The following is a 13,210-nucleotide window of genomic DNA, read 5'->3' as shown; positions in this document are numbered from 1 at the left end:
CCGTCAGTCAATTTCCTTTCTCGGAATAGAACTGGACTCGGTGGCGATGACAGCCAGATTGTCGGAGCAGCGTGCGCGCCGCATCCAGCGCCTCGCTGCATCTTTCAAAGAAGGCAATCGGGTTCCCCTGAAAGCATTTCAGCGCATCCTGGGGCATATGGCCTCAGGTGCAGCAGTGCTTCAGCTGGGTTTACTGCGCATGCGCCCGCTTCAACGCTGGCTGAGAACGCGCGTATCCCATCGAGCCTGGGCGACCGGCGGCTCGCTAATCAGAGTGACTCAGGTCTGTGTCTCAGCCCTGCAGCCCTGGCTAGCAGCCGAATGGTATCACACGGGAGTGAATATGGGAGTGGTTTCACACCGGAAAGTTGTCTCAACAGACGCGTCCAACCTAGGTTGGGGAGCGCTCTTCGAAGGCAGACCGGTCTATGGCCACTGGTCAGACCAGGAGAATCTCCTACACATAAACTGTCTAGAGATGCTCGCGGTCGAGAAAGCGCTCATGCACTTCCTCCCATTCCTCCATGGTCACCATGTTCTAGTCCGCACGGACAACACATCAGTAGTGGCCTATGTGAACCACCAGGGCGGTGTCAGATCAAAGAAGCTCTGCGCCCTGACGGAACGCCTCCTCGTATGGGCTCAGCACTCTCTGCGCTCTCTGAGAGCATCGCATGTGCCTGGCCATCTGAACGAGGGCCCCGACAGACTGTCCAGGGACAACGTTCCCCCTGGGGAGTGGTCTCTACACCCCCTAACAGTCCAGTCGCTGTGGCGCCGCTTTGGCAGAGCGAAAGTCGACCTCTTTGCGTCAAAAGACAACGCACACTGCCCAGTATTCTTTTCAAAGAGCGAGGACGCGCTGGCCCAGACATGGCCCAGCGGCCCGCTATATGCTTTTCCCCCGGTCTCTCTGCTGCCTCAGGTCATCGAGAGAGTCAGGAAAGCGCGCCACACAGTGCTCCTCATAGCCCCGTTCTGGGAGAACCAAGCTTGGTTCCCGGAACTCATACAATTGGCAGACTCAGCCCCTTGGCCGATTCCGGTGCGGAGAGACCTTCTCTCTCAAGCCCGCGGCTCGATTTGGCATCCCCACCCAGAGCGCTGGTCTCTGCATGCGTGGAGCCTCAACAATTACATGCTGATCTACCAGAAGGGGTGATGAACACGATCATACAATCTAGAGCCCCCTCCACGAGGCGGCTCTACACGTCCAAATGGTCGGTGTTTAACAAATGGTGCACTGCCAGAGGGCTCGATCCACAGACATGTGGGGTCTCGCAAGTATTGTGCTTCCTTCAAGAGCTACTGGACGCGGGCAGGTCCCCCTCCACGCTCAAAGTCTATGTTGCGGCCATTTCAGCGCTCTCTATCTCAGAGCCGGGCCGCGCATTAGGAAGGAACGAGTTCGTCATCCGCTTCCTTAGAGGAGCGAGAAGGATGAACCCCCCGCGACCCCCTTCGGTTCCTATGTGGGATCTTTCACTGGTCTTAGACGCACTGAAAGCACATCCCTTTGAACCCTTAGAAACTGTGGATATGAAATACCTCACGCTCAAAACCGTTTTTCTGTTAGCACTGTCTTCAGTAAAACGTGTGGGAGACCTTCACGCGTTATCCACTAACGCTGCGTGCCTCGAGTTCGGACCCAATGACTCCAAAGTTATTCTCAGACCGAGGCATGGGTACGTCCCCAAAATTTTGGGCACTCCCTTCAGAGCGCAGGTCATTTCCCTTTCAGCCCTGCCGAATGCTGGCTGCGAGACAGATAGTAATCTCCTCTGCCCAGTTAGGGCGCTGAGAAGCTATATTTCGCGCTCCGCCGCCTTCAGGCGTTCAGAGCAGCTCTTTGTTTCGTTTGGTGGGCGCACCAAGGGTCTCGCCGCCTCGAAACACACCCTATCCAGATGGATAGTTGACGCTATCGCAGCTGCTTACGCATCTAAAAACCTGCAGTGCCCTTTGGGCATTCGAGCGCACTCCACCAGAGGCATGGCCTCATCGTGGGCGTGGTCCAGCGGGATTCCCATTCATGACATTTGTGCAGCGGCAGGCTGGGCCTCCCCCTCCACATTTGTTAGGTTTTACAACCTGGAAGTTCCCGCCTTGCAGGCCAAAGTGTTATCAGTCTAAGTCTCGCGTAAGCCAGCCCACTGTCTGTGCGCGGGCTATGTTGTTGATTTAGCTCTACTGGTTGAGCTGCACTATGTGGGATGTGTCAGTTGGACCGGCTGTGCCGCTCCCTGCCCCATAATATGTGCTTGTGTACTGTGATATCTTGGCCGCCCAGCTCCGCTTCGCGTTCCCTGGGCTCTCCATGGGATTCATTCAGGATGCTGGGCGCGCGCACGGCGTTGACAAGGGTGTTCCCGCAGCGTAAGCTAGCTTACGCAATACGAGAGAACCTCTCGTAAGAGAACGTACTCGGTTACTAACGTAACCTCTGTTCTCTCTAGAGAGGGAACGAGTATTGCGTAACCCGCCGTGCTCTCGCCACGAGCTCATTTCGCTTCATGCGACAGAAACCAGCGAAGCAGCCTCTGTACCTTGCTTATATACGCTAAGCCACACCCCTAATGACGGGCTGTGACGCATTAAGCGCGCCAAGCGCGCTCATTGGACGTGACGTCACGCGCAAGGCTCAGCCATAGGCTGCTGCAGTTGCCGCAGAGCAGCCAATGGGCACGTGATTCGCCTGCCCTAGGTCTGCAGGCTGCCGCACTGCGTTGACAAGATTTAAAAAATTAAGGATAATTTTTGGCTTCAGTATCTCGAGAAAGGAGACTTTCCCGCAGCGTAAGCTAGCTTACGCAATACTCGTTCCCTCTCTAGAGAGAACAGAGGTTACGTTAGTAACCGAGTACGTTTTAATGGAAAATGCTATGATACTGTCAGAATTTGGCCTTTTTTTACAGCAAGGGTTAACAGTGCAGTTCTCCCAGGCTAAGCGCACCTGAAATCTCTGCATTAGCTTCATCAGATATCTTTGGTAAATCCTCAAAGACGACACTTTCATTCACTCAAAAAAAAAAAAATTGTGTCTAAACATAAGATTTATGTATTTGAATTGCATACAAAATTTCCATGCATTTGGATTACATAGTTTTAACATAAACCAATCAATAATCTGAATGTGATTCATATTTTTAAGTTATATAATGAAACAGATAAGATTTATGTAATTGTATTAATAAACTGAATGTGATTTATATTTGTCAGTCATATGTAAATTAAACGGGTAAGATTTATGTAATAGTTAGGGCTGGGCGATTTAAATCGCGATATTGTTATGCGCATCTCGTCAGTAAAGCCGGTTCCTTGATTAGTAGTAAATCACCATCACCTGCTTTCAGATGAAGCGGCATTTAGGGCTGAGGAGATAATTAAGTGATTAATTTAGTGATGATTGAGCATTATTGAAGACACCTGATGTTAACAAGCAGAATCACTGAAGAAGAAAATCTCAAATTGTAAGTTACCATTAAGGAGATGGGTGTTTGCTTTAGTTGGGCTCTAGACCATTATATGTTTACTTTAATATGTACTGATGTTTGTCTGCTGTTATTGATTTATAACAGTTAAATGAACAAAGTAAAATGTTAATCTTATAGTGTTGGTTATGTTTTGACATAATCATGCTGTGATCTGAAAAAGGAAACTTATTGAGATAGTTTGGTTTAACTTGTTAGCTGCAGTTTAGTGATTCTTCAGCCTATGATTATCAGTACTTTACTTATAATTCAAAATATTTAATAAACATTGTTCTGATCAAAAGACATTCAGATAAATTCATTTAAAACACAGACAATAATCAATAATCAGCCTGTGAATCTCAACAATGGTGACAATAATAGGGATGGCTAGTGTGACGTCACGACATCACTTCCGTGTCCAAGCCGCTGCGTCTAATGTAAACACAATGGCAGTAGCTAAGGAACCGGTCACTTTTTTTACGGTGACATCGTATTTTGCGGACACCCCAAAGTCCGTGAAAAAGGGTTTGAACTCGTACAACTCCAACAGAGTTGTAAATGTTAGTGTGCTGGCAGGTGGAAGTCTGAAAGGGAAAGTACAGGCTTCAATGAAAAGTAAAGTTTACGAGGTTGAGGTGAGGTCCCGACTCTTGAGTGACTCGTCAAATGGCACAAATTTCTATGACTTTTGTTGTTTTATATGAGCATAAAACAAATTGTTAATCAAACATTAAGCTGTCGCCCTTTACCATAAAAAGATTGTACATTTGTCACGGTTCAAACGTTACAAGTTTTTAGTAGCTACCGTTACCTCGCTAACATAAGGCTGTCGGCCACCAAGCTAACTTTACTGTACAAGTGTAACGTTAACTATTGTACTTAGCTATGTTAGAATAAGTACCTATGGTTTGTTGACAACTTAAAACTCTGGAAAAGTATTGCTCGCCCAATACAGATTAGACGTTACCTAACTAGTTGTTGGCTCCACCTAGTGCAACACAAAGATAAGAAAAACCTTTATTGATCTCACAATTCACTTGTTACATTCAGCTCTCAAGAAAACACTCAGGGTGTGCAGAATAGACAGGAAACGAACAATTAAATAGTAAATATAGGAGGTATCTTATACAGTGACTACCAGACTTCAGGGGGCAAAAAGTATAAACAATAAAAAAATAAACATACTATAATAAAAAAAAGTTAGCAGTGCAGGCTTACAGAGTGCACTACAAAGCTTTGCCTCTTAGCATTGTTAAGAGTTTTTTGTGAGGGTTAGCAAAGTTGATTTCACTCAGGTACACGTTGAGGGACAGGAAGTGAAGGCAAGTTCTTGCTCTTGTGCCATCGGGAGGTCCAAGTGCCACCATGTTGCAGCCCTCCTCATTTGGGCTGAGAAGAACTTCACCCGCACGGATGTCGAGTGTATGTGGAAGAGGCCCACGACACCCAAAACAGAGCAAATCACGGCCAAGAAAGTGTCTGTGATTGCACCTTCCACATCACAAGGTTAGTTCTTCGAGTAACTTGGAAATATCTGTCATGCTTTCTGTTTTGTTATCATTGGAAAAACAATGACCATATGTTTTCTTTTCATAGTAAAATCTAAGCCTGGGTTAGATAGCAGTTACCATCATATCCTTTATGCTATTTTTTCAGCTGGAATTAAACGCCCTGTCACCCCGGAGGACAGAGAATGGGCATCGTCATCTCTGGCACAGCTTGACCGTTTTACAGGTCTGGGTTGGATATTAGCTCCAGAACCTCCTGCACTGCCTCAGGTTTGACTTGTGTTTTGTTGTTTCATGTCCTGCTTTATCAGAAACTTCACATGTACACAACATTAAATCAGTTACAAAGATTGACGATATCCCTAGTAAGATGGTAAATTTAGTTTGACATATCCACAGATTTAAATTGCAAATCAGACATAAACCTGTTCAGACTTTAATTTTAACTTTATTCAAACCGCGCATTTCGTACACAAGGCAACTCAATATATGTATGTCTGTGAACAATGTTGACATGAAGGGATCTAATTGTTGTTATTCTGATTCAATGATATTTGTTGGGACAGACTTTTGACCCCTGCCATCACGTCAAAACTTTTGATGGGATATTGGCCAACTCCGGGTATTGTGAGGACAAAGCTCAACATCTCCTTTCATCCCTTGCTGTGAGCCCACAACAAAAGGAAGCCATCGAGAGGGCCACAGTTGGGCAAACTCAGAATGACTTATGGTAATAATACATACAAGGATCGATTGATTTCATGTGTACTAAAAGTCATTAGTGACTGTGAGGTTAACTGTTGTGTGTTTCTTTATAACAGGATGGCATATCGCAAGAAGAGAGTTACAGCCAGCAACTTTGGTCTTGTGTTGGCGGCAGTGAAGAGGAACTCTTACCCTCCTTCATTATTCAAAACGCTGCTTGGTCATTACAACTTCAAGCAAGGAGCTCATGTAAGTGATGGACACAAAGTTCTTTTAACCCTTGGGTACTGTAATAAAACATATCCTTTAGTTATATTTGTTATATGCTATCACACTCCTGGATCTTCCAAAGACTTGTGAAAACATCTGCTTTGGCACATTACTTTTTCTGCAGCATCAAATTTTAAGTAATACTCCCCAGCAACTCCCATTATAACCACAATTTTTCATTCAACCATGACACTGCAGTGAAATCACATATGAAAGGCATTCACAAGGTTAAAATCCATTATTTAAAAACAAAAAAATAATTGTTTTGATCAGGTCTGAGCTTGATGAATAGTGTTTGGGGAAAAAAGGTTGATCAAATTTTTTTATCAGAGGTTTTTTCAGCTGTAATGGTTGTGGCTTTTAAACAGCCAAAACTAGGTTTGAAAGGGTTGTAAATTTGCCCACAGTGTATTTTAGACCGTTTACATTATTTTTTATCACATATTCAAAATTTATGTACAATTAAGTTTCTTCACCAAAAATGTTTTTACTCTCAAATACAGTGAAGGTTATTGTCAATTAGTTCTACATATCACCCTTTGGTGGCAGAAAAAACCCACATAGAGACCCTAGGGTAATTTTTAAATCAAACAAGTGTAAACAAAGATTGTACTACAAGGGTTGGGCTGATATTTCTTTCCTTCTCTCCCTTTATAAAGCACCTTGTGATGCCATTGTGTATGAAATTCCCTTTCAACCCCCAGGCTTGTGATTGGGGAATCGTTCATGAGCCAAAGGCTAAAGAAGAGTACATGAAGCGCACTGGTGTGACCATCCAGGAGAGCGGAGTGTTTCTCTCTGACAGTGGCCTGCTTGGTGGCTCTCCAGATGGGACAGTATCTGCTGACTGCATCATTGAGGTGAAATGTCCTTATGCAGCCAGAAACAAGACCATAATTCAGGCAGCAGAGGCAAAGGACTTTTATCTCAAACTGGATGAAGTTACTGGCCTACTGAAAATGAAGCCGACTCACAACTACTGGCATCAAATTCAGGGCAACCTGTACCTTACGGGAGCTGGCACATGCCACCTGGTGGTATGGACTCCGCTGGATGTTGTAATTCTGTTCATCCATAAAGATCCAGCTTGGGCAAACAACATTAGTGTTTTAGAAACATTTTATAAGGACATTTTCCTGCCCCATATTCTCTCCGATATTAAATGATTAACCCTGCATTTGTTTACATGTTCTAAATAGGGATGTCAGGATTCAAATATATATAAAAAAGTAATATAATAAAAAGTAAACTTATAAATAGGCAGTAGAATATCATTATTATTATTATTATTATTATCATTATTAGCAATACCTATACCTACCTAGCTAGCTATAAGAAAGCAGATTTATGTGGATGTTTTTGAAAGATCTATGTCTTTCCATGTGCTTACACGGTTCATGTCCATTTTTACGTGACAAACGCGGCTGCACATGATCCTTTTTTTTTTTAACTCTTCCTTTGGCCGCTATGAAAATAAGATTTTCACATTTAACTTATGAACCTGCCATTGACTTCATGCGTTTGAGTGGATTTATGGACCGCGGTTATTGTAAAAATCAGTTAATCTTGACATTCCTAGTTCTAAAGCATTATTTTCAGTTTGAATGTTGTAGCCTCTCCCAATTTGTATATATCAATATCTGTGCATTTGTACCAGTTAAAATGATGTTTGTGTGTTTTGTTGTTTTATTTATTCTAAAAAAGAAAAAGAAAAGCAGTAACATGCAGTTCAAATAAATTGAGTGGGAGCAACATAATCAGTGTGAAGACTTTTTAATTGTCTTGTTCAGCTTCAGTTGCATCCAGGCTGTCAAACGGAACAAAATTATTCATTCAGCTTATGGAGGATCAAACACAGTTGTGTTGATAATATGTATAACAAACCTTTAAAAAAATATAACATTTAACATGTGAGTTTAGGAAAATTGATTAGCAAGTAAAAAACAACATTGATACAGTTCATACAGTTAAAGAAAAATTCAATGCTGATGATGGCATTGTGGCAAACAGTGAGAGGAAATTCATGCTATTTCACGGAGGATGGGTGTCTGTAAATTTGTGAGAGAAACACACACTTTCAGTATCTTGTTTGCATGCTTTTTATACTGGTACGGAATGTATGACAAAATGTGAAATGTTTTCAGGCGCTGAATAGAACGCTCCACATGAACTCTTGCACTGGCAATAAGTCTGTTGTGGTTGATTTCCTCCATTGTGAACTGTCCGTTGACAAGGAATGTTGGGATGTTCAGTGAAACACCTGCAGGTAAAATGTCACGAATAGTGAAGCCCTTGTCAGCCATCACCATGTCACCTGCTTCTAGCTGTTGAAGTACTCCGCAGTCTGCTGTTATTGCTTTGTCCGATGTGCTTCCACCATACAGGTCACTGGCGAAGGTAATGAATCCATTAGGTGCCACACCAATCAGAGCCTTAAGCGTGGTACCTCCTTTGTAATGACTGTACAGATGACTTTGGGTGTCCAAACTTTCTGTGTTGGACACAGGTACTTCAGTACAGTCGAGCACAATCCGACAATTGGGAAATGGTTGGAAGCAATGTGGCAGGGAGGTTTGGTTCTTGAATCTGGAAGGAATTTTGTTTTCCATCATGCCGACATACAAAATGTCATACAGGGCACTGGAGATGGTGATAAAGATGTTGGTGACTGTGGCCCGGCAGCAGTTAAACCTCACAGAAAGGTCAACAAGACCACAATTCAGTCGGAGTTTCATCAAAGTCAAGAGCAGCTGATCGATTAAGGGCATTTTTTGGACGTTCCAATCAAAGTGATACTGGAGATCAAATTTGGAAAGAAGGGTCTCCAAAAATAAGACTGTGGCAGCATCTGGCAAGCCAGTGTAATAGTTGACTATGTCTGGGTGGGAGGATATTTGACTAAATGAAAATGTTTGTTTTTGTTTCTCCAATTCTTTCTTCAGTTTGTCATTTTCTTTTCTGAGCATCTTATTCTCAATTTCAAGCACCAAAACACTTGAACTACTTGGGGTCTTCTGAGCAGTGTCAAGGTGACTTGGGCCTGGTTCAGCTCCTCCTTCGTCCTCTACAGTCGCCGGGAGCATTTTCTTTTGCCGTTTGGTCGGCTGGCTGATGTGAGGAAAAGCCTTTCCCTCATTCCAGGCAAACCGTGTGGGCCCCGCTGCTTTGCCATGTGGAAAATGCCATCCACAGACCCTTGAGTTGTAGTTAGGTGTGAAATCTTTACGCCTGGATAAAAGAAAAAAACATTACATAAAGAACTCTGTGGCGATAAACAAAAAGAAGTAGGTTCTGCCAGTGCAGAACCCTTGTCCCTCTCACCCCTGTTCCACAAAAGCAACACAATTTGGCAACTGTATATACATAAATAGTGACTTTTATATTGTTAATGGCTTCATTCTCAAAAATGTAAATACTGACTTTATTCTGGTAAATTGTCACGTAAATCTAAAAAAAGGACTTGTAAACGACTTAATTCTGTAAAATATTACGTATATCTCGTAATTAATCTCGTTCATTCTTGTAAAATGTTTGTTTTTTGTAAAAAAGTTTAATATCTTACAATATGACTTTTCATAAATAACTAGCTAGTTGATTCTCATAAATAACGACTTTAAACTCAGTCACATTAAACTAGTAAATGGCAACTTTATTCCCGTAAATAATGACTTTAATCTCGATTATTTTATGTGGCCCCACTCCATCGTTAACAGCAACAGGTAACGTTATCTCGGCTAACGTTTAGCGCAAATACTGGCGCTAGCCCGCACTTAAATGTATTTTTCATGGTTAGATATCCAGCTTACCGTATCAGTTTAAGCCATCTCCTCTTCTCGTTGTCATCCAAAGGAAAGCGGTAGTAACTAATCGTTTTATTGACATCATTTCTGTTGTTACAACTTGGGACACAGCACTGCACCATTCTAGCCCAATTCGGTTTGGACACGGAAGTGACGTATTTGGCTACGATGACGTAGGCACTAGCCATCCCTATAAAGCATGTTGCAGTGGCTGCCACCAATCACAACTCATTAATGGCTCCCATCATGCATTGCGGTATGAATAAATTATGATCTGAATTGTCTATGTAATTTACTTTTCCTAACTGAATATTCTGCTCGTCACCATTGTTGAGATGCATAGACTGAATCTTGACATCTGTGTGTGCCTAGAAGAATGATTTTTTTTTTTAAACAACTTTTTAGAAATCCTTCATATTATAGAAAAAATTCTGGGCATTTATGCAGATTCACTAATCAACAACATAAATCGAAGTCAGAAAGAAGGATTTTAATGAGTTCAGTGATCAAGTTCAAATGATGATTGTCATAATATAACCAACACCATCAGATCACTTTTTTCTTTGTTCAACTGGTGATTATAATTCAGAAACAACAGACAAACAAAATCTAAAGATAATAATATATGGGTCAAGAGTCCAACTAAAGCAACCATTGATCGTCATAATGGTAACTTACAATTTGTGATTTTCTCCTTCAGTGATTCTGCTTGTTAACATCAGGTGTCTTCAATAATGTTCAATCATCACTAAATTAATCACTTAATTATCTCATTAACTTAAACACTCTTGAGTGTGGACTCATACACTCCCAGGAGTGTTAATTTAACACTGGAGTTTTTGCTGTGTACAAAGAGCCGTAGTTAACTGACAAGCTGAGCCATATCGCATTAATTATCGCTGGCGATACGTCCGCGATATTAATGCGATATGGCTCAGCTTGTCAGTTAACTACGGTTCTTTGTAGTAAATGCCGCTCCATCTGAAAGCAGGTGATGGTGATTTACTACTAATCAAGGAACCGGCTTTACTGACGAGATGCGCATAACAATATCGCGATTTAAATCGCCCAGCCCTAGTAATAGTACACAGAAAAACGCCCATGTTAAATTAACACTGCTCAGTGTTCATATGTGTGCACACTACAGAGATAAAGCAGTGTTGAAGTTAATGAGATAATTAACTGATGATTGAGCATTAATTATGAACACCTGCTGTTAACAAGCAGAATCACTGAAGGAAAGAGAAACACAAGAACTACAGCTGACTTCAGCCACAGCCTTAGATGAAATCAACTGAAGAGAAAAGAAGACATTAAATCTGTGAAGATCTCAGCAGAGGAGGATTAAACAACTCCACAAACAGCATTACCAGCTTCACTTATTACTTACCAGACTGACTTTATTTCATTTCCGTTTGAATGAAATCAATAGTTGTATTTTAAGTCACCATGATGGTGGTTAGCGTTTGCTTTAGTTGGGCTCTTGACTTTTTAATATAAAATTTTCTCTGGCTGAAATAATTGTGTGTTTATGAAACACATTTGTTACAGCAAAAAAGCCAAGAGAAAATGAGATCAGGTGATGTTGGCTGTTTATTGATGAAGGTGTAATCATCATATTGTGGCGTGAATCACTGATCTTTTTCAGTGTCTAATGCTTTGATTAATGGGGTTATGTGGTTTTTTATTTTGTTTTATTTATTGTGTGACCTGACAGCATTAGATCCAACAGTTAATCAAATAATGTAAAGAATTTTAAAAGCATTATTACTTAGCTATCAAGAATCAGTGTATGACTCTCAACAATGGTGACAATCAATGAAATGCTTCATGCTGCAGTGCATGCTGGGTACCACCAATCAAAACTCACCCATATCTCCCAGCATGCATTGCAGCATTAATAAATTATGCATCTGGATTTTTTTTATCTTTTGTCACCATTGTTGAGATTCATATGCTGTTTCTTGATGTCTGTGTGAGTCTAAGTAATGCCATAGATGAAAGGTGTTTGTGCACTAACAATGAAAAAAAAAAAAAAAAAAAAAACCTTGCTGGAATTCATGCTGTAAAATCTAATGGTTTCTGTTATGAATAAATCAATATTAAAAAAACACAAATCCTATATAATCAAAGCATTAAACACTGAACAAGATCAGCGAATCAGGCAATTACATGATGATGACTTTGTCACCATCATTAAACTGTCACCATCATTAAACAGCCAACATCACCTGATCTCTTGGCTTTTTTGCTATAACAGTTGTGCTTTATGAACACACAGTTATAGCAGCCAGAGTAAATTTTATATTTAAGAGTCAAGGGTCAAGAGCACAACTAAAGCAAACGCTAACCACCATCATGGTGACTTTAAAATACAACTATTGATTTCATTCAAACAGAAATGAAATAAAGTCAGTCTGGTTAGTAATAAGTGAAGCTGGTAATGCTGTTTGTGGAGTTGTTTAATCCTCCTCTGCTGAGATCTTCACAGATTTAATGTCTTCTTTTCTCTTCAGTTGATTTCATCTAAGGCTGTGTCTGAAGTCAGTTGTAGTTCTTGTGTTTCTCTTTCCTTCAGTGATTCTGCTTGTTAACAGCAGGTGTTCATAATTAATGCCCAATCATCACTTAATTATCTCATTAACTTCAACACTGCTTTAACTCTGTAGTGTGCACACATATGAACACTGAGCAGTGTTAATTTAACATGGGCGTTTTTCTGTGTACTATTACATAAATCTTACCTGTTTCATTTACATACGACTGACAAATATAAATCACATTCAGTTTATTAATACAATTACATAAATCTTATCAGTTACATTTAGATATGACTTAAAAATATGAATCACATTCAGGAGTATTGATTGGTTTATGTTAAAACTATGTAATCAAAATGCATGGAAATTTGTTATGCAATTCAAATACATAAATCTTATGTTTAGACACATGTTTTTTTGAGTGTATGTCAGACACATCACCTTTCCTCATGTTCAACAACCCAGTTTCTTCAGCTAAAGAAGTTTCTGAAGTAGCCTATCCCTACCTTCATTCATTGATTCCGTCGAGGTCGATCCAGCTTCCACAGGCTCCTCAACAGATGTTCTTCCCCAGCAGGTTTATCCACTGTCAGCACTGCTTCAGTCAGACCGACCCCAGACGGTTTAGCAGGAGTATCTTCAGTTGCATCACTATCCAGCGCCTCTTAAATATAAATGGATTAAATGGCCCGATTTACCACATCCAAAGCACTTCATTTTGTCAGACAAACACGACATTATTCAAAATCATCCACACGCAAATTTAGTGCCAAGTCCAATTCTGCGTCATCTTTGAAGATCATGAACGCAAATCTCCTAAATGAAACAATATGTTTCAATACAGGAGATTCGCACCAGATCGTAATCTTTTTGATCGGTGAAACCAACTTTCCATAACGTGACAGCGACTTTTT

At 41.2% G+C, this 13,210-nt stretch overlaps 2 protein-coding genes across 4 annotated transcripts; one reads left to right on the top strand and one right to left on the bottom strand.

Moving 5' to 3' along the window:
• Window positions 1-3,859: 3,859 nt before the first annotated feature.
• Window positions 3,860-7,713, top strand: LOC311283165 (uncharacterized protein). 2 transcript variants are annotated; one of them, XM_084397416.1, is made up of 5 exons: window positions 3,860-4,979; window positions 5,130-5,251; window positions 5,548-5,711; window positions 5,803-5,935; window positions 6,661-7,713. In XM_084397416.1, the coding sequence occupies exons 1-5, from the start codon at window positions 4,898-4,900 to the stop codon at window positions 7,120-7,122; spliced, it is 963 nt and encodes a 320-aa protein (XP_084253542.1). In that variant the 5' UTR covers window positions 3,860-4,897; the 3' UTR covers window positions 7,123-7,713. The 2 variants fall into 2 exon arrangements, with proteins under 2 accessions (XP_084253542.1, XP_084253541.1); XM_084397415.1 differs by having other exon boundaries at window positions 6,616-7,713.
• A 6-nt stretch (window positions 7,714-7,719) lies between these two features.
• Window positions 7,720-12,960, bottom strand: LOC311283155 (uncharacterized protein). Of its 2 annotated transcripts, none has more exons than XM_084397393.1 (2): window positions 12,803-12,960; window positions 7,720-9,184 (listed from the first exon to the last, which is right to left on the bottom strand). In XM_084397393.1, exon 2 carries the CDS (start codon window positions 9,037-9,039, stop codon window positions 7,978-7,980), a length of 1,062 nt encoding a protein of 353 aa, XP_084253519.1. In that variant the 5' UTR covers window positions 9,040-9,184; window positions 12,803-12,960; the 3' UTR covers window positions 7,720-7,977. The 2 variants fall into 2 exon arrangements, with proteins under 2 accessions (XP_084253519.1, XP_084253518.1); XM_084397392.1 differs by lacking the exon at window positions 12,803-12,960 and adding an exon at window positions 9,763-9,942 and having other exon boundaries at window positions 7,940-9,184.
• Window positions 12,961-13,210: the final 250 nt, after the last annotated feature.

The sequence above is a fragment of the Rutilus rutilus genome (genome assembly GCF_951802725.1).
Source record: "Rutilus rutilus genome assembly, chromosome: 2".
NCBI lineage: Eukaryota > Metazoa > Chordata > Actinopteri > Cypriniformes > Leuciscidae > Rutilus > Rutilus rutilus.
The sequence above is the reverse complement of the archived record's forward strand: the minus strand, read 5'-3'. Positions and strand labels throughout refer to the sequence as shown.